Source organism: Rhinolophus ferrumequinum, chromosome 3 (genome assembly GCF_004115265.2).
Source record: "Rhinolophus ferrumequinum isolate MPI-CBG mRhiFer1 chromosome 3, mRhiFer1_v1.p, whole genome shotgun sequence".
NCBI lineage: Eukaryota > Metazoa > Chordata > Mammalia > Chiroptera > Rhinolophidae > Rhinolophus > Rhinolophus ferrumequinum.
The window spans coordinates 90,230,358-90,253,051 of NC_046286.1; the positions used below are offsets into that span (position 1 = coordinate 90,230,358).

The 22,694-nt window shown below is 36.0% G+C and overlaps 1 protein-coding gene across 6 annotated transcripts in view; it reads left to right on the forward strand.

The window, feature by feature from the left end:
- Positions 1-22,694, forward strand: part of GRM1 (glutamate metabotropic receptor 1) — a 344,263-nt gene that overhangs the window by 100,135 nt on the left and 221,434 nt on the right. For all 6 annotated transcript variants that reach the window (XM_033102931.1, XM_033102929.1, XM_033102930.1 and 3 more), the window contains exon 3: positions 8,797-9,046. In XM_033102931.1, the coding sequence (XP_032958822.1) occupies positions 8,797-9,046 (250 nt within the window). The remainder of the gene's footprint in view (positions 1-8,796; positions 9,047-22,694) is intronic.

Below are 22,694 nucleotides of genomic sequence, written 5' to 3' on the forward strand. Positions count from 1 at the left end.
ATGGGTACAGTTTATACTACCATTAATAGTATATGAGAGTGCTCATTTCAATGAATCTCATTAAAAAGTATCTATCTGTCTATCTATCTATTTTTCTATCTATCTATCTATCTATCTATCTATCTATCTATCTATCTATCTATCTATCTATCTATCTATCATGTATGTACCAATCATTTATATACCTATATATACATATTGTGTATATATACATAATGTGTGTGTGTGTGTGTGTTTTGGAGTACTTTTTCTGAACTTATTGTTGCTAGATACAACCTTTCCAGTTTTGATTGTATATTCAGGGCCACATAGGCAGAGATAGTGGACAGGTATGCTGGGGGCTGCCTCTGTGAACTTGTTTCCTCCCTGTAAAATCTGGAATGAAAAAAAATGATGCTTTTCTAAAAGACTGATGAAGTTCTTTTGCATTTTTGTACCACTTACATTTTTCCTTCTCTAACTTCTTTCTCTGTATCATAAAGAATTTGGGTTAGAGAAACAACAAACTGGGTTATTGCGTAAAGCTCTAAAATTGATACAATGGCTGAAACTTAAGGAAGACTGAGTGTCCGAGACTCAAAATAGGCAAACATAGACTTCTGAATGCATTGTGTAAACTCCAAAAGTCCACAGGTAAAATAGGAAAGGAGTTGCTTTGTGTAAGTATGGCAGAAAACATATCTAGGGGCAACCTCAGAACACGGTGACCATAAGTAGAGAGCGAAGCACTGATGTTAAAGAAATAATCATGAGCTCTTGGGTCATGCTAAAGCCATATGTCCAATTTTATATTGTACAACTTTAGAGAGATATGGAGAGTAAAATTAGGCCCCACTCCCTGAACTTTTTCTACCTTCAGGAACTTTGCAATCGTTAACACATATTGCTTAGTAATCATGACACGTCTTTGAGATGCATGTTATGATCCCCATTTTACACAAGAGGAAATCAAAGCTTAAGTAAAACACTTAGAGGCTACCTCTCCTAATCCAGGATCCAAGATTTAACCTGGGTTGATCTGCCTCCAACGTTCATCCTCTTATTGACTCAGATATAAGGCATACCTGAAAATGTGATGAGGCAAAGGATAAAGGTTACTTGGCCTCAATTCCATTGCACAGAGATGACAGTCACTTTTTGGTAAATTTCCTTCTTCCATTTGGGTGGTATAACTATACATGTCCAAACTGGGATAATTCAAGGCAAGGTTGGGAAATTGCTGGTAAAATGATTCCTTTTTATTCTCTGTGACTGCCCTGTGTGCGACAGTTCCTTCATTGACCTTGCATATAAATTTCCTTACATGCCCCTAAGGCGGGTGATGACTCACTCACCTCTGACTGACCCATAATGCTGACTGCAGGTGTGTGGAGGGAGGCAGGGGAGCCATCACATTTTCTATGCATTAAGTGGGAAAAACAAATAAATTAAAAAGTTGCCAGGAAATGTTAAAGTAATAGGGGTTGTTTCCTTTGGAGAAGAGAAAGCTGAACTGTGGCTTCCAGAAGACTAAAAAAAAAATGTTTCATTCAAACTAGGTGATCTCTGTTTCTACTGAGAATGAAGAGGAAATGCATTTAGATTTCATCGAAATGGATTTAGGTCACAAAGAAGAATTTTCTGATAATTATGGTTGTCGAATATTGCAGTAGATTTCCACAAGGCATTGTGAAAGCAACTTTGTCCGATTTATCACAGGGGGCAGAATAGTCAATTTTCAGGACCTCGGACAGGGACTGGTCCAAGACCCTAGAGATTTAATCATCAGGGGAGCCTAAGACTACTATGGAATACCAACGGAGGAATGTCAGCATGAAGTAAGGCAGGGAGCAAGGCAGTCTGGAGCATAAAACTAGTGCATCTTCAAAGTGAAAGCATTCCTTCTTTAAGGAGGTTGAAAAAAAAATTTCCCTGTATGAATGTGCCTTCCCATATAATTGATGTATAAATATGTAGAGACGAGCCATGTTGAATACTGTTGTTTGAACAGGATAATTTATGAAGACGCAATAAGAAGATTTGAAGTTGGTTCCATACGATGGCTGAAATGTTATGTTAGCCACAAAATGGAGATCAGATTGTTTCTTAAATATATCCTTAACATTTTAAGAGTAGAAAAAAACACCAATCAGTATAAGAACTAGTCTTCATAGCCTAGTTTTTTCCTTGGTAGTATTTCATACAGGCGATTATGAAATCCAAGACAATTTTGTTTTATAGCTTATTTGCTCAGTGCCATTTTGCTATCAATTCATTACAAACCACTCTTTTTATGAATGAAAATCTGTTGACTTGGTTGGATAATAATCACATTTAACATCCTCAAAATCATATATAGCTTAGAAAGTTCAGAGTGGTGGCCCTTGTTTTTTCTATTCTGAGATAGTTCTATATTTTATCCACCTTTCAATACCTTTCTTAACTTTGGCCTTGTATAGACAGCAATGTCCAGTTCTGTTTATATAAATATTTTTATCATTTTCAAACAATGACAATTACTTACAAACCTCATGTTCCCACTCATAAGTCTTCCCACAAGTTCTGTTTAGAAGCTTAACTTTACAGAATATCTTGATTTTTCTCCCTATAAATCTTTCTGTCGTATAAGCTAGAAATGTAGACTGTTTTTCAACATATGTTAGTTTTATATTTTACAGCCTTTGTCAGATACCACTCTTCCCTTTCTGTCTCACTCTCTAGGTTTTAGGCAACATCATAACAGTCATAAAGTCTGTTATAAAATCTGTTACAACATAGCAACATATAGCATACTTCCATGTTGCAATCTTGTGGTGGTGTGCCAGATGCTTCACTAGAGATCCGTTATATAGAATGCCTTTCTATACACCATGGACCTTCTGCTCCAGTGGGACTTCTCTACTATTTCCTCTAACTAAAAATACCTTTTGTGGGTGCTCATTCACTCCTATTCACCTTGAATACCAGTCCTTTTCTTACATTCTTCAAGGCCAATTTCACTCCTATTTTTCCCAAAAAGTATTCTCAGATCCTCCCTGCTCTCTTATTCTGAAATTTAGTACTATGGTATTTTTTATTTCCCATGTAGTATATACAGCTTATTATTTTTGCTATATTTTGTATGGTTGTGTCATGCCTTCACAGGTATATTAGAAGTCCATGTAGTGGGCAGTGTAATATTTAGATGTTAAATCCTAGACCCACCACTGTATGACCTTGGGTAAGTTACTTAACCTCTTAGAGCTTTCACGTCCTCATCTGTAAAAGAGGAGCTTTAACTTTTATGTGGAGTTGTTGTGATGAATAAATGAAATGCTTAGCTCTTTTGGCACAGTGCCAGACACATAGCAAATATTCATCAGTTTGAAGACAGAGTCCATGTCCGATATATCTTGGTAACTCTTGAAGTGCAGAGCCCAGGGATTTTTTTCAAGTTGAGAGCTCAATAAACTATTTCCTAATTGAATGTAAATATGCAGCTCTCTACCAGGTCTGAGTGTTTACATTACATTTTCCTTTTATTCTTCAAGAGTTTTATTGAAAGCCAGTTTATATATTCACAGCTCCTTCCAAGGCTGCACAGAGAAGTACCTAAAGAAATTCTTTAGTACCTGGGAAGACAAGAGAAAGCCTGAGCTGCAGGATGGAAAGGGGAGGCAGAGAGGGTGGGCTGTGTGCTGAGTGTTTTAGTTTCAGTCTGGCATTATTTGCTCATGACCTGGTAGACAGGCAAAGAATACATGTCTCCTAGTTATCTTTCTATTTGTGGAAAATCTGTTTATATTTGAAGACTCAGAATAAAGGCACTTCCTTTTATTCCCTCAGCTTTATTGAGTTATAATTGACAAATAAAATTGTATACATTTAAAGTATACAATGTGATTGATATACATGTACATTGTGAAATGATTACCACAATAAAGTTAATTCACACATCCATTACCTCACACAGTTATCTTTTTTTGTGTGTATGTGGGGGGAGTACATTTAAGATCTACTGTCCTAGAAAATTTTAATATACAGTATATATTATCACATATAGTGTAAATCATTAACTATACAGTCATTATGTACATTAGATTCCCAGAGATTACTCATCTTATAAATGAAAGTTTGTGCCCTTTGATCAACATCTCTCCAATTTTTCCCATTCCTCAACCCCTGGTAAGCACCATTCTACTCATCTATGAGTTTGACTTTTTAGATTCCACATATAAGTAAGATCATATAGTATTTATCTTTCTATGTCTGGCTTATTTCACTTAGTATAATGTCCTCCTGGTGCATCCATGTTGTCACTCCGTGTGTGTGTGTGTGTGTGTGTGTGTGTGTGTGTGTGTGTGTATCACGTTTTCTTTATCCATTCATCCATTGATGGGCACTTAGGTGGTTTTCATACCTTGGCTAATGTGAATAATGCTGCAATGAACATTGGAGGGCAGCTATCTCTTTGAGATACTGATTATATTTCTGTAGATTTATACCTAGTAGTGGGATTGCAGGATCCAATGGTAGTTCCATTTATAAATTTTTGGAAAACTTCATGTTTTCCATAGTGGCTGGATAAATATGCATTCCCACCACCCATGCACAAGGGTTCCCTTTTCTCCACATCTCCATTGACAAGGGGCACTTTCTTTAGGAAGCTATTCCTGATTCCTAACCCCTAGCACCTCTATGCTAGTCGTTGTCGTGTCATTAGTTCTGCTGCTACTAAGTGAAAGTAATATGATTTTAAGCCGCCTGGAGGCAATTCTCTTCCCATTTTGTATGGTCTCTATATCTAGTACTAGTATCAATATAATGAGCACAATACAGTTGTTGTAGGAGTCAAATAAGATGATGTCTATGAGTGCAATTTTTAAAGTATAAAGATTTATAAAAGTATAGTTATCATAGTTGTTCTTCCTTTATTAAGGCTTTTTATAAAAATATAGTTATCATAGTTGTTCTTCCTTTATTAAGGCTACTCTCATGAAAATATATACACTAATTAGTTTGGGATCTTTTAGGGATCCTGAGAAAAATGGGTTGTTTAAACATGATCCTATGCATGGGACTCAGCTCTCTATCAATTTGTGTAACAAAGAATTGCTATCTGAACAAGAAAGTATAATAAAGAAATTGGGACAAATATTTCATGGAACCAATTGACCTATGCAGACACTGTTTTGGATTATGAAAATATACATGTTTAATTGCTTTTTTTTTTTTTTTTTTTTGCTGTTAAGAGAAATGAATAGTAACCTAGGAGCCTAGTAATATAGAACTCTTCCAGTTCTAACACAGACAAGCGTCACGCCCACTGGTGAGCCGTGTTGCCTCTCTCTGGCTCAATTTCCTTGTCTGGAACCTGAGGGGTTTGGACAGAGTATGTCTAAGGCCTTCACTAGATTTCTAAAACAAGGGTTTTCTTTTAGAATGCATCAACTAGTCTTGCTCGTTTATTCGGCATATATTTTGATAAAAGGAATGAAATAGTTTTCTGTGATTGAAATCCAAGGATGGCACCTTAGCAGTAAGTTATTTCCCTTGTAACATCATCTTATGACAGACTGACAGTGCCTTTTGCTAAGAGAGTTGGCTGGTGGTGTCTCTGTACCTCGTAGATTCCTGAACCTGCATTTATTGTGAGAAGAAGGCATCTGACTTCCTTCTTCATGCCCTCTTCTGCAGACAGACGAGGCATTTACTTGTCAGCTGCAGTTATCTCCCTTATAATCAGTCAATGCCTCTTGTCTGAGCCTTGATGTGTTTCCACAGTCCATGGAGCTGCGGAGTTTGTGATGTGTTAATACTTCCTATAGACTGTATTAGGCCCCTTAAAGGTGGTTATATTAAAAGGCAAATGCATTAATTGATTATTAATCTTATAAAAAAGGAAACAAGGAAGCTTTCTTTTCAAAAATAAAGAAAAATCTTATTAGGTTTTATTACAACACCCACAAAACTTTTGTAGGTGCTGAAATTTAAGTCGAAAGTCCTTTTTTGGGACAGCATCATTCTTTTAAAATTATTTTGACTTAACAGTTGCTGCATTTATGTGATATTTACCTAGAGAAATTTTGAAAACTGCTTCCAAGTTGTCCACCAAAAGTTTGAACTGCTGTAATCAAAAGTGGATATATTTTTGTCTTGCCAACACTGAGTATTATTAACTTGTGCTCTAGCACTTAATTCCCTATGGAATCAGACTGAAGTGAATCTCTAGCAGAGATGATATTCTTGCTTGGAATTCCCCAATTCTCTTGCTCCTCTTCTGCTCAATAAATAACTTGAACAAGAATTTTCATTTCATCTCTGTTTTTAGGGAACCTGAACTAACACACTTGATTTAAGGTGGAAGAGATTGAAATGAAGAATAGAGACTGGATGAAGAACATTTTAGAGATAGAGTCCAGAGGAATAGATCTACAGTAGAAGAGAAAGATAGAAATCAAAACCAATCTTAAATTTTGTTATTGAGCAACTTGGTGGGTAATCACATTAAAAAGCAGGTTTGGAAGGTAGAGAGGAAAGAATTCGATGCCAGATGTGTTAAGTTTGAGATGTCTATAAGTGGGCACATCAAGTAGGCAATTGAATATACTAATCTTGTGTTCCAAAGGGCAGTCCAGTTTGAAGATCTATATTTAGGATGCAACCATGGTATTCAAACAGAGTTTGAAAGAATGTGACTGAATGGAGGTACTTTGTGAGACTATAGAAGAAAAGAAAGTTTGCCAGGACCACGTCCTAGTGTGACAATATTTAAAGGTTGAACAGAGAAAGAATATCTAGTAAATACTTTCAGGAGTAGTCAGTGAGCGGTGAGGAAACCCTGAGAGGACTGTGTCACAGAAACCAAGAGGATAAACTGTTTCAGGGAGTGTGTGGCCAGCTGTTGAATTCAGCTGAAGGAGACAGAGAACAGATCATGAAATATGGCAACAGAGATACTATTGGCGACCTCGACAGGGGATGAGTTTGAGGAGGTTCTGAAGTGATGGAAATGAAGAGATGAGTGGTAAAGGAGAGCATGGGTGATGATGAAGCAAACACATTGACCCAGACAACAATTAGTGCTGGAACAGGAGTAGTAATGAGGGGGTGACTCGATGACTCAAGTGGAACAACATTCAGGAGCTGTTTTTTTTTTTTTTTTCAATTGACACCATGAGAAGGGAGAAATAGATTTTACAAAACAGAGGGACAACTGCAGGAGAAAGTCCTTGAATAGACAAAAACTGACCTACTCTTCATGAGCTCTATCCTGAAGCAGAAACACTTCAAGTTTACAACAGGAGGGATGCCAGAGAATATGCATGCCAATGAAGAAAGCTTTGTAGATGTTGTGGCTGACGTAGTTTTTGTCTGGTTGTTTCTGTGTTCTTACTGAATTATGAAATGGAGATCCCAGCTGAGATGGGCATCAGAGGTGGGGTTAGTATTTTGGAGATTTGAAGAGAGAAGAGTAGGGATAGAAATAATCACGTTTGAGACTAGGAAAATTTATTTACTGTGGAGATGTGGTATAATGTTCTTGCACTGTTGAGTGCCCCTTTTGGTATGTATGCTCATGAATTTGAAACAAAATTAGTCATCAAGGTTGTGAGTTTTTTCCAGCTATGTTTAGGTGCTCAGGTGTAAACGTGGAATAGGTGAATGGTTGGGTTTAACTAGCAGTAGGATTTTGTCAGGAAAACATAAGGGAGTTAAAGAATTTTTAAGGGAATTATTATGAAGATAGGCTATGAGATCTAAGCTGAGCTCAGAGACAAATGAGAGGGAGGATGGAAGGAAAAATAGGGAGGTAAATGGATTTGAGGTTTGTCTGAGGTTAGATGAATGCTGGAGTATGGGTAGTAGAATATATGAGCTTGGAAGATAAGAGGGGATAAATAGAGATTGGGATGTTTGACATCCACATTAACATCCACATTTACCCTTTACCCTAATAAAGTCGAATGTGTGACCATAGAATTATGTGGAGGACAGGCAATATCATTGGTTAGAGGGAGTTGAGAAGCTGTGGGGACACAGTATTCAATCATCTATATAGATATCAAAATCCTCTAAATTGTGGAAAAGAGTAGAGATATAGAGGACACTAAAGGGAAGGCTAAGGTCATCAATGAAATGGAGAGATGGGGAACTGGCACAATGTGGTATTTGTTTTACTTCATTGATTTCTCTGAGCTCTTAATTTTTTAAAGTGTATTTTATTATAAGAATGATACTAAAATAAAAATTAAAACATAAAATGAAATCTCCCATAATCCCATCACTTCATCAGAGGGTATTGGATTTTGACTAAGCCATGTTATCTGTTTGATGTCTTTTTATTTGGGCCGGGCCAGGTATTCCATTTGCTTTGTTACTCACTTTTCATGGAAATGTGGCAGGGCTTGCTATCACCAAGAGTGTCTGCCTCTTAACCAGGCAGCCAGCCAAAGTCAACCCTCAAATGAACAGGCCTTCCCATTGTCCTGGTTGACCTCCTACCCCCATGTGCTGATCTCTCCCACGCTGCTAAAATTTGGGACAACCACTATTAATCATGCTTGTAAAATAGGGCAGCAGTCCTTCATTTCTCAAAACTTGTTTCACTGTGGATGCCCTAGTCCAATAGTTTCTCATTATTTTCATAGAGTTGACCATTGGATTACATTTGATTGCTTGCGTTGATCCATCCAGATCTTCCATCAGTGCCAGTTATATTTACAAATTATTTGGCAAGTCTGTCCTCTCCATTCTGTGACTAATGAATCCTCATTCACGTTATGAGTGTTGCTGCTGCCAGGTTGTCTTGAACATCTGCTGATTGTTTCTGGACAGGAAATTATGGGGAGAGCGGAATGGACGCTTTCAAAGAGCTGGCTGCCCAGGAAGGCCTCTGCATCGCCCATTCGGACAAAATCTACAGCAATGCCGGTGAGAAGAGCTTTGATCGACTCCTGCGCAAGCTCCGAGAGCGGCTTCCCAAGGCCAGAGTGGTGGTCTGCTTCTGCGAAGGCATGACGGTCCGAGGCCTCCTGAGCGCCATGCGGCGCCTCGGCGTCGTGGGCGAGTTCTCACTCATTGGAAGGTAACTCTCTCTCTCTCTGTCTCTCTGTCTCTGTCTCTCTGTCTCTCTGTCTCTCTGTCTCTCTCTCTCTCTCTCTCTCTCTCTCTCTCTCTCTGTCACACACACACACACACACACACACACACACACACACACACACACATTTTATCACACAAAACTGGACTCCAAAGAGGGTGAGATGTGCTCTGCTGGGCTGACCATGAGTTCCTGGATCTCTGAGAGTGGGGCTATTGTCATTTTCCTGATAGACAAGAGCAGAGCAGTCAATGACAAGATGATAAGATTATTTCAGAAAAGGGGGAAGTTGCCAGAATGTTTTGTCCTGGAGAATTATTCTTTTCATTTGCTTCCCACCCTTTCCACCCATCCCCAACACACACACACACACACACACACCCACACACACACACACATACGCTTATGTCTTCATAATTCTTAAGCATGGAAATCTTAAGTGGTATTGTAGATCAGCAGTGAATATGGAAAAATATATTAAAATTTGAAATTTAAAGAGTTGGCTAAATGCAAACGAAAACACGTATCTGAATTTTGGAACTTGATGGTATAATTACTTACCCTTATAGGATGGCTAATGGTGATGCTTTTAAAATGTGATTTCTGGAATTGTGCATGGTGGGTTCCAAAATCTCCACTCTTCTTTCTAGATAGTATGTATTTATGTGGAAATAGGTTTTCAGTATCATTGTATTTTTCATAGAGAATTTTACTCAACAGGTATCTTGTTTAATCTGCCATCTTCTAATATTACATAGTAGTAAAATATGCCAAGTTTTTATGTATACTCAGTTTACTTGAACAAAAGCCACCACTGATCTCCAACCTTGTCACACTCATCATCTTCCAGATCTCTTTTTCTCCTCCCAGTTCCTCTCCTTGCTAGAGATTACACTCAATCTCACCCACTGAAGTACCTCGACCACCGACCCTCTTTAGAAAACTGGGTAGTGGTGTTGGCCTCCTCACTGGGCCTTTCCCTTCCATCCTTGCACTTGTGGTAATGACCACAGCAGTAAGACTAACATTACCGTCATCTGGGACTAGAGGCTCAGGACACCTCAAAGACTTTTGACACGAAGGAAGGATAGAGATACAACTGAATGAATAAAGAAACAAACAAGCAAAATACTCTTTAGGCATGAGGAGGTATGGATTCAAGGGCAAAGTATAACTTGAGATTAAGAAAATTATTGAATTTGGGTAAAATTGGCCTCAAAGTGCCATTTTCACATCTTCAGCCTGATGCAGTGTGTGTTGTTACTTAAGAAATCAAGTCTCTTAAGAAGGATTTTTAAAAGGACAATTATTTCCTTTGTGAGTGAAAAGGATGTAAGCAGCATTGCTAAGTGTTGCGAGGAGTAAGTTTCTTAGTATACGCACCAGGAAAGATGGCCTACAGAGGTTTAGTCTTTTTAACTTAACTTTGTAAAATGACTGCTTTTATGAAGGGTGCTTGTTTAAAAAACAATTCTCACTTTTACCATTTCCAAGAGAAAATAGTCTGTTTTTAGAATTCATTCTCTTTAATATCCCTGAAGAAGCTCTCTACTTAGATTCTGGAGGCCTTGAACAAATGTGGCAAATATGAGCTTTGGGGTATACAGACTGTCTAATTGTGAAACATGATTATACAAAGTGCTTCAGTGAGTAATTGGAGTGTAAAGAACTCAATCCACCATTATTATTTTTAAAAGCTGGATAAGGATTGTAATATAAACTTACCTCTCCTGCTAATAATGCAACTGAGCGCATACAAGTGTTTCTGAGAGTCTCACATGTGCTTGTTCATAAAGAAGTAAGCTACATGTGATATCTACTTCTGTTATTCCTCTTTGTCTCTGCCCCACTTCTGTTGGGTTCTAATGACACATCCTAGGGAACCTTCATCACAATGAACGCACTGCTCTCTGTACCAAGGGTTACTGCCAGTGATGCAGTGATGAAAAGAGGCCAAAGCTATGCCACACGTGGTGCTTCCCTGCCATTCTGGGCTCCATTCCATGAGGGTTTCTCAGAGGGGTATTGGCTTTTACTCTCATATCTTAAAGGATTTGGGGGAACATAGAGAATCGTTTTTGGTTTTCATTCTTTGTTCACAGCTTTCTCCCAGATATGGGTCTAGATTTCAGTCCATAGGATGCTGAGCAGGGGACAATGCCAAGTAGTAACACTACATGATACCTAGAATTAGCCTTCCCTTCAGATGTTTGATTCTCCCACTTCCTGATGGATTAATTCTATCCCAAATGCTCCTCTATCATGCCAGTGGGCATTTGGTGGGCTTGGTTCCCTCATTTTATCAGGCATGTCCTGAAGGGTTCTAGTTTAACATCACGTTGTAAATTCAAGCTACATTTATAATGCTGTCAAATATATTTTCCTCCTATTTAAAGGGGGTTTCATTTACCAAATGGTGAACTCCTTTGAGGTTGAGAGCCATTGTTGACTTTCTTTGACAATACATGCTATGATTCTGGCTGCTGCCAGATTCACAAGAGGGCATTGTGTGAATAGTGATGGATCTCTTCTCATAGAGGTAAAGACAAGGAAATCCTGGAGTAGATTGCAGCAAGAGATTGAATTTAAAAAAAACTAGAACTTTCTGAATTACGGTTTATATTCCCTTGCCTCCATGACTTCTCTTTTCTCTCACACTTCACATCCAACATAGAAGGAAATGTTGTTGGTGTTACCATTAGAACATATCCAGATTTTGACAACTTACCGCCATTGTTGTTACTACCGTCCTAGTCTAAGCCACCATCATCTCTTATGTTGGTTATTGCAATAACCTCCTAATTGATCCTTCCCCCTCCCCACCATTTATTCTGAAGGCAAAATGATGTCTTGAAAATTTAAGTCAAGTCATGTCAATCTTTACCTTACCCACTCAATACCTTAAAATGGCTTCCCATTTTCCCATAACAAAGTCCCACATTCTGTCACTGGGACTGAGTTCTGTATAATACAATAATAAACTATTCTTACAGAAATCGAACTTTTAAATAGGAATTTCTCAGAGATAATAAAAACATTCCATATTAATGAATGTAGGGTAATGGAAAAATATAACAAAACATGGGCTAAGAATTCTAGCTCTGTCACGAAGTAATCATATGATCTTGTTTAAGTCACTTTTTGTCTCTGAGTCTATTTCTTTCTACAAAAATTAATGACATGGCTCCAGATCATCCTTAAATATTTTTAGTCCTAGAATATATTGTAATATATTAAGACCATGTGACCAAACTGTCATCAATGGGAATGTATTTATAGATTCATTTTTTCTAAAGTTATTCATGAATTTGGATTAATCAATTTATATTTTCTCACTAATCACCTTGTTAAAACCAGGACAGTTCATTGAATACAGTATTATTGCGTTAATCTGTGGTCATGGAATGCAGCCAGCAAACCCACAGAAAAATCAAATCTTTAACTTTGGACAAACTGGCATCATATTCTCACCAGTACGTTAACTAACCATAATCAAGTTAACCATCATGCAAAAGAATCATTCCTTCTTGGCTCTATGAAATTGCCTGTTTTGAGATGCTTCTTAGAATTGTGCTTACCATGTCTATAATTAAAATTTTAATGATGATGAGAACAATGACAATGATGATGGTGATGATGATGATAATATTTGTTTAGGACTTACTATATGCCAGGCACTGTTCTAAGTACTTTGTATACATTAGCTATTTAATTATCCATACAATATAATGATAGATTCTAATTTTTAAAAATATATTTTGATGTCCTGAGAAGTAAAAAAATGCCAGAGATAGAATTTGAACTTAGACAATTTGACTTCAGAATCCATGCTCTTAATCACTAAGTTTCACTGTGTGTCAAGCTTATTGTTTTGTTTAAGAGACGTTAGCATTACCCTTAGTTTCCTTTCAGTTTGCTCTCTTTTCTAGAGATTTATTTCATTGTTTATTTCATTGTTCTTTGGAAAAATCAACGTAATTATCTCTGTGAGAAAATTATTTTACATTTCTAATTATTCTCTATTTCTTTGAATCCTTTTTATGTTTCTCCTATTACTAAATGTTTTATATGATAATTCAATAAAGGACCATCCTTTTCAAACTCACTATTTTTTATTTTAACATGAGACTCCACAATATCTTATCTGTTTGCACGCAAGTCTATATGTATGGAACTATACTTATGTAGAAGCCAATTTGGAGTAAGTGGATGATATTTCTCTCTCTGAAATCTTAAGTTATAATTATTTAAATTCTAATGGTTAACTGAGGGATTTGTTTTAATTCCTATATCACTCTTTCATTTGAACAAAGTGAAAGTGAGAATCATTTACATGTATGAACACATAATAAAAGCTACCATTTATTGAGGGTTTGGTAGGTGCAAGGCTGTTACTATATGATATATCCAGTCCTAACAACAACCCTGAAAGGTTGATTCAAAAGTTAGAGAAGTTAAACAGTTACCCCAAATTCCTAAATTTAATAAGTGGTGGAGGTAAGATTCAAACTTACTACTATGCCATTAAATAGATATGTAAATATCGAATTTTAACCTCTTCAATATACACTTTTTATATACACGTTTATTTTTCCCATCATGCCTAGCACAGTGTGTTGACATGGCAAATATTCAAAAACTATGTCAGAAAGCTTGAAGGGACATAGAATGAGAAGGTGGCTTCCTTGTGTGGCCCTTGATCACCTTTCATATTCCAGGATCAGTAAGTTTTACTTAGTGTGCTAAGGGTTAACATTCTTTAATCAGCCTCTACCTCTAGAATTTGTCTGTAAAATTATAACTAATACTTGCCCACCTCTCAGGTTGTTGTATGAGGTGTGACAATTAAGTTCGTGAACTTGTTGCAACGATGTTGCTAACAGTTTTTGATGTCAGAGGGATTATTCACTATGAATTTGTACCAAGTTAACCTAGTTTACTATTTGGAAGTGCTGAAAAGGCTGCATGAAAAAGTTAGATGACCTGAACTTTTTGTCAACAATTCATAGCTCTTGCATCACAACAATGTACTAGCTCACAGGGCACTGTCTATGAGGGAGTTTTTAGCCAGTAAACAAATAACAGTATTGGAACACCCTCCCTACTAACCTGATCTGGCCCCCAATGACTTCTTTCTTTACCCGAAGATCAAGGAAATGTTGAAAGGAAGACATTTAGATGACATTCAGGATATCAAGGGTAATAAGATGACAGCTCTGATGGCCATTCAGAGAGTTCCAAAATTGCTTTGAAGGGTGGACTAGGCGTTGGCATCAGTGCACAGCTTCCTAAGGGTAATACTTCGAAGGTGGCCATAGTGATATTCAGCAATGAGGTATGTAGTACATTTTCTAGGATGAATTCGCAAACTTAATTGTCCGACCTCTTTGTCTAATCACAAAATGCCTGTTTGCCTGTTAAGCCATAGCTGAGTGTGAGTAGGTCCCTGTGGAGACCTCTGCTCCTCTAAAGCACACTCTTCTCTGAGGGTGACTGAGAGCTTTCTGGCTTTAGTTCTGTGACTAGTGTTGGTGTTATCCTGGCCTTCCACCCTGGTTTTCTCATCTCGGGAAGGCCTATGGTCGGTTTACACTCTACCTTGTTAGGACTCTCTGATTGGATATACTAGGTATGTAATATTTAATTATATATTTCCTAGCTCCTTTTGAATTATGACTACATCTTCTAATTTCTCCACTGTACAAAATAAACATCCAATAAAGATTATGAGGTCCAGAACCTTCCTTTTTGTCCCCTCTTCCTACTATATTCTGGCCAATCAAATTATAAATATGTGGTCCTTGCATTTCAAATGCGTATTTCTTATTGGTGTGTGTTGTTTTATCCGTCATCTCTCCCAACTCTGTTATATTTTCACCCATCAGACACCCTTTCCATTATCTGTCACTGCAGAGAACCCCGCCCCACCATACACACACCTAAAAGTTGTTACATGAAAATGCTAACAGCATGATTTTTGAGTTAAAAGCACAACAAACAACATTAAGCACATATCCAAAAAAGTGGTTGGAATGGAGTAATTGCTCTTTCTGGAAAAAAGACTACAGTTTTATTTTAAAGAAAGGAAATACTTGTTTTTTACAATGTAAGGCGTTTTTGTCTTTTTCTCCCAGACCTACACACGTTTGGAAAAATAACTTCTATACCCTTGAAACAATATGATATATCATAGTGTTATGTTTTGCATACTTATTTTTTTGTAATAAAAATTAGTTATTTTAGATCCCATGTTTCCAGCATGAAAAAAGTGGGGAAAATATCTATAGTGTGCAGCCTTCAGGCGAAGTTGCAGAGGTCATGGGTTATAAAGTAAATGTGGACTCTCAGTGAAGTGTGGTATCCTCCAAAATGGATTACAACCAACAGGTTGGCAAAGCTCATGAGGATTTTCTGATGTGTAAGGGTCCCAATTTATAATGCATAACCTGGTTTTCTTTTAGGTTTCCAAGGGCAAGAAGTGATTACTAACCCACCACCAGGCCACACCTTCTTTAAAACACTCCTGCTCCAAAGGCAGGTTCTTGAGGTCTTTGTGGAAAATTACGCTGTCAATAAACTTTAATTAAAAAAAGAAAAGAAAAAGACTATGAGAAATGTATGCCAGAGAGGGGATTCAGTTTAGAGGACTCTGGAAAATAAACATTATTTATAGGATATTGACACATATTTTGAGCATAGCTCTCAGCCACAGACACGCTCAGGATTTCCAGAATAACTGGGATGGCTGGTTTGCATTAAAGTTAGTAATGATTAACACTTCCTTTATACCAATATCTATTTCCACATTCCAGATAGCGGATATCTGAAAACTGACTCATCTATCATAGTCTCTATTTGCTTTTAGGGTATTAGAAACACTGAAGGGAAGGAGTCCAGGTGTCTTCTGCATACATAAGGCATTGGCTCAATTTGGATGAAAAAGGAGTTTATTATGATTTAGCCCAATTTGTATTTGAGACTGATAGGAGATGTCAGGGAATTTATTTTAAAACGTTTTCATAGTTCCCATGACAGTCTGTTCCCAACCTGGTTGCCCGTCAGATGCAGCAGGGGCACTTCATCTGCAGACCCCTGGATCTCACCCCAGGCCATGAGTAAAATTTCTTGGTGAGGGACTTTGGATCTTTTTCCTGTCTTCATCCTTTAGGGGGCTGAAGCTGAGTTAAGTTTCAGAACCATTACCCTGTGATGCCTACATCAATGCTTTGCCCTCCGTTGGCCTTCACTATGAATGAATTCCTGACAGAACATAGTTGAAAGGGAAGATGAAAGGAAAAGCTGAATTCCACTGTTTGTCATTCCACCACTTGATCTCCACTTTTTAAAAATAATATTTCTTGAAATTTATTTGCCCTCAAGGTTTTTTTTTGAAAACTAATGATACATCTGAAATTAGAAAACAATAGCAGTGATAACAGCAACAGCAGTATTTAAGAGTAAGAAACACTATTTACAACTCAGCTTTCTTCCTGTGTTTCTGTCTTCTCCTGATGCCCAAACTGGCCTATTGACTGGTCCCTTAAAACATAGTCACATCCCCGTTTTCCAACAAATCAAGATGCAGAGTAGGAAGCATTTAAACATGTGACAGGTTTAACCTCAGGCATCTGTGAGTCTAGGGTTGCCCAGGGCTGACCAACTATCATGTCTTGCTAATTGCAGAATCGGGGTCTGATGACTGAGTTGCCGCATAGCTGCTTGCGTGGCTCTCTTGTAAACCTGGGAGGTTTTACAAAACTTCAGCTTTCTGGGCTTCACCTCCCTCAGATTCCAATTCAGTGTGCCTCAGGATGGATCTAGGAGTTTGCATGTACTTTTAAACCAGCTTTATTGAAATTGACCAATTTCAAGTGTATACTTTGATGAGTGTTGGTAGCCATAGAGTGATGTAAGCACCAAGCCAATCATGGCATAGAACATGTCCATCATGACAAAATGATCCCTAGTGCTCTTGGCAGTCACCCCTCTCCAACCCCTGCACACAAGCAACCAGTCATCTGCTTTCTGTTATGAGTACACTTTTGCCTTTTCTAGAATTTCGTCTATAGAGAATCACATAGAATGTAGTCTTTTATGTCTGACTTTTTTTTTAATTGCCAAAATGCTTCTGAGATACACCCATACTGCTGTACGTATTAGTATCTTTATTGCTGACTTGTACTCCATGGTGTGGATATGCTTCAATTTGCTTATCCATTCTCCTATTGATGGGCGTTGGGATTGCTCCCAGTTTTGACTATAGTGAACGTTCATGTATAAGTTTGGGGTGGACACATATAGTTAATTCTCTTTTAGAAATAGCTAGACGTGAGATTCAGGGTCACATGGTAGGTGTATTTTTAACGCGATAAGTTCAACTTATAAGAAAACTGCTGAACTGTTTTCCAAAGTGACTGTATAATTTTGCTGTTCCACCAGCAGTGTATGAGAGTTCTAATTCCTCCACATCTTTACCAAAATAGTATTGTCAGTCTTTTTACTTTTAGCTATTCTAGTGGGTGTGTAGTGGCATCTCTTTGTGGTTTTAATTTGCATTTTCCTAATGACTAATACTGTTGAAAATGTTTATGTACTTATTTGCCACTTTAATATCTTTTTTGGTGAAATCTCTTGTACACATCTATGTCCATTTTGTTGTCAGGTTGTTTGTCTTATTATGCAATAGTAATAGTTCCTTATAATTTCTGGAACCAAATAATTTATAATACATATATTTTCTCTTGGTAAGTGTCTGTAAATTTAATTTTGTTCATAGTATCTTTGGAAGATGCAATGTTTTAAACCTTAAAAGTCCAATTATTACTTTCTTATTTTATGGTTTATGCTCTTAGTATTCTATCAAGATTGCTTTATCTACGCCAAGGGCATAAATATTTCTGTAGGAGTTTTATAATGTTTGCTTTTATATTTAGATATATGATTAAATTATATATTTGGAGTTAATTTTCATATATATTGTGAGATAAGGGTGAATGAATAATATTTTCTTAACATAAGACTATCCACTTGTTCCAGACTATTTATTGAAGGGACTATCATTTCCCCATTAAAACAAACCGTCATTTTGTTGAAAACAATCGACTCTATATGCATTTATATTTCTTCTTTCACCTGCCTTATTTTCAAATAATTGAATACTTTCAGCATTCCATTTTATCTATTTTTAAGTTTTTTAAATTAAAGTTATTGGGGTGACAATTGTAGTAAAGTTACATAGGTTTCAGGTGTACAATTCTGTATTACATCATCTATATATCACATTGTATCTATTTTAAATTTTACTCTTTGTGCTCTTGGTGTCATATCTAAGAAATCATGTGTAATCCAAGGTCATAAACATTTACACCTATATTTCATTTCTCAGAGTTTTATAGTTTTATCTTTTACAGTTAGGTTGTTGATTCATTTTGAGTTAATTTTTGTATGTGATGTGAAGTAGGGACCTAATTTCTTTCTTTTGCATGTAGAAATCCAGTTATTCCTGCACAATTTATTGAAGGGAGTATCATTTCACGTAGAATTGTTTTGGTGTCTTTGTTAAAATCAGTTGAACGTACATGTAAAGGTTGTTTTTGGATTCTCAATTTTGTTACATTGATCTAAACCTTTAGCCCTATGCCATTACCACACTGTTGTGATTATTGTAGATTTCTAGTACATTTTGAAATTGGAAAGTTGGAATCATCCTACTTTTCTAAACTGTTTTGGTTATTTGGATATCTGCATTTCCATATGAATTTTAAGATCAACTTAATTTAAGATCAAGTTTCTGCAAAAAAAGGCAATTGATATTTTGATAGGCATTGCATTGAATCTCTAGATCCTTTTGGTGAGTATTGCCATTTTTACAATGTGAAATTTTTGAATCTATAAGCATGGGGTGCCTATCCATTTAAATCTTCCTTAATTTCTTTCAATAATGTTTTCAGTGTACATGTATTGCAATTATTTTGTTAAATTTATTATTTTTGTATACTTTTTGATTCTATTATAAATGGAATTTTTCCTTAATTTCATTTTAGATTATTTATTACTAGTCTATAGAAATATAAATGATTTTTATATATTGATCTTGTACCTTTCAGCTTCAGCCTTGGTGAATTCATTTATTAGTTTTAATAGTTTTTAGGGGAATCTTTAGGGTTTCCTATGTACAAGATGATGTCATCAGCAAATGAAGATAAGGAGTTGTACTCCTTCCTTTCAGATATGGATGCTTTGTTTTATTTACTTGTCAAATTTCTTTGGCTAGAACATTCATCATAATTTTGAATAGAAACACCAAGAGTGGACATGTTATCTTATATTTGGAGTCAGTCTTTCTTTTGCCATTAAGTATTGTATTAGCTATTTGCTCTTATAGATGCCCTTTATCAGATTGTGGAATTTTCCTTTTATTCATAGTTCTTTTATATTATATCATGTTGGATTTTGTTAATGGTTTTTAGGTATCTATTGAGTTGATTATGTGATTTTTATCTTTATTGATATGTTATATTTAATTAATTGACTTTTGAATGCTTAACCTTTCATTTTTGGGATAAATCCCACTTAATTTTCATGAAATGGTTTATATTCCTTTTTATATATTGCTGAATATAATTTGCTACTATTTTGTTGAACATGTTTGTGTTTATATTTATGAAAAATATTGGCATGTATTGTAGCTTTCTTTCCTTTTTATGATTGATGTTGGTATCTGGGTGATACTAGCTTCGTGGAATGCATATTCTTTCCTTTTTTATTTTTTCGAAGAGTTTTTGAAGAATTGGTATTAATTCCTTTTAAAATCTTTGTTTGGATTTACCAGAAAAGCCATGTGTTCTGGGCCTTTCTTTTTGGGTAATTTTTTAAAATTACAAGTTCTGCCTCCTGTTATAAGACTATTCAGAATGTCTATTTCTTCTTGAAATCAGTTTTGATAGTTTGTGTCTTTCTAGGAATTTGACCTTCTCATCTATGGACCAATTTTTTGGCAAGCAGTTTTTACATAATACTCCTTTATAGTCCTTTTTATTTCTATAAGGTTGGTAGTAATGTTCCCTTTTTCATTGCTGATTTTAGTAATTTGAATCTTCTCTAATTTTTCTTCATCAGTTTAGTTAAAGATTTGTCAATTCTGTTGATCTCTCCAAAGAACCAACTTTTAGATATCTTTTTTAAAATTTATTTTTAATTATTTATTTATTTTTTAAAGTTACAGTTGACATTCAATATTATTTTATATTAGTTTCAGGTGTACAGCATAGTGGTTAGACATTTATGTAATTTGTGCAGTGATCACTCTGATTAGTCTAGTCAGTATATGTAGTTGTTGCAATGTTATCAGCTATATCCTTGATTTTTCCCTTTTTTTTTTCCTAGTCCCTACTTCATTGGAATCAACTCTAATTCTTATTATTTTGTTCCTTCTGCTTGCTTTGGTTTCAGTTTGATCTTTTTCCAGGGTCTTAAGACAGAAGGTTAGATTGTTGATTTGATAGTGTTCTTTTTAAATGTAGGTGTTTATAGCTACACATTTTCTTCTAAGCATTGCGTTAGCTGCACCCCATAATTTTTAATATAGTATATCTTTTCATTCATCTCAAAGTATTTTCTGTTTTCTCTTTTGATTTCTTCTTTGACCTCTTGGTTATTTAGTATTGTGGTATTTAATTTCCACATATTATTAATTTCCCAAATTTATTTTTATTGTTAATTTCCAATTTCATTTCATTGTAGTTGAGAACATTCTTTTTATGGCTTTATTTCTTTTAAATTTATTAAAGCTTGTTTTATTACCGAATTATGGTCTATCTTGAAAAATATTCCAAGTGCATTTGAGAAGAATGTGTTTTCTGCTGTTGTTGGGTTGACTGTTCTATAGATGCCTGTGAGGTCTAGTTTATTTATAGTGTTGCGAAAGTCTTCTATTTCCCATTGCTATTCTGTTGAGTTGTTTTATCTATTATGAAAAAAGGGGTATCGAAGTCTCCAACTATAGTTATCTGTGCTTAACAACAGGGATACATTCTGAGAAATGTGTCCTTAGGTGATCATCTCATTGTGCAAACATCATAGAGTGTACTAACACAAACCTAAATGATGTAGCCTACTGCTGTAATTACATGACTGAGCTATAGTTTTATATGACTGGCAGTGCAATAGGTTTGTTTATATCAGCATCGTGGCAAACACATGAATAATGCATTGTGCTACAATGTTACCATAGCAATGACATCACTAGGCTATAGGAATATTTCAGCTTTATTATTATGGAATCACTGTCATATGCAGTGCATCATTTACTAAAATGTCATTATGTGGCACATGACTGTATTATTGTTGAATTGTCTGTTTTTCCTTTTAACTCAGTTTTCGCTTCATATATTTTGAATTTCTGTTGTTAGGTGTATATACGTTTATAATAGTTATATCTTCCTGATGGATGTTTTTATCATTGGAAATTCTTCCTCTTTATATTTAGTGATTCTTTTTTTTTTAAAGCTTACTTTTTTCCTGATATGAGTATAGCTACTCCAGTCTTTTATCATTACTGTGTACATGATATATTTTTTTCCATCCTTTTGCTTTCAACGTGTTTGTTTCTTTGTATCTAAAATATGTCTCCTGTGGACAGCTTGTAGTTAGATCTTACCTTTATAAGTCTAGTCTTATGATCTCTGCCTTTTGATTTTTTTGTTTAATACTTTCACATATGATGTGATAATTGATATAGTTGTAGTGAAACTGACATTTTACATTTTGTTTTCCATATATTTCATGACTTTTTGTTTCTCTCTCTCTTCTTTAATCATTTTTTTCACTATATTTTTCAAAATTATCTTTTGGTGGTGGTTCTAGGGCTTATTACCACATACAGTTGACCCTTGAACTAGGCAGGGATTAGAGATGCTGACCTCTCAAGCTGTTGAAAATCTACATATAACTATAGTGGGCCCTCTGCATATGCAGATTCCCAACCATGGAGTTGACCCTTAAATAACACAGTTTTGAACTGCACATGTCAATTGCACTATGGTCAACTGCTAAAAAAATCCACATGTAAATGGACCTGCACAGTTCAAATCCATGTTGTTCAAAGGTCAATTGTATTTTCGATCTACAATTGGGAATCCATGGAAATGGAAGACTGATTGTGCAAGGGGTCAGCTCCCATAGCCCTCATGTTGTTTTAGGGCCAGCTATACTTTTCACTCCCGAATTTCCTCTCAATTCTTTTCTATTACTAGTATCTCTTTATTGATATTTTAGACATTGTTATTATATCCTCCTTTGCTCCTTTAAGCATGTTTTCCTGTTGAAAACCTCACGTTTTAGGTAATATCTTATACCAACTCTGGATACAATTCCCCTACCCTCTCTCTGGGGCTTGTTTTTGTTTATGTTTTTATTTGTTTTGTGGCTTGACTAGGTTGTTTTAGTGAAGTCTGTTTCCCATCACAGTGTGAAGTGTTTGGTTTTGCTCCTTAGAGCGTGGAACCTTGTGTGTGTACCTACTCCCTCTGGGATGATAGTGGTTTAAGCAAAGCTCTCTCAATTTTCTCTTTCCCTGATCTCTCATTTAAGTTGCATACCTCATTTGTTACCACACTCAGCTGTTAGACTTCAT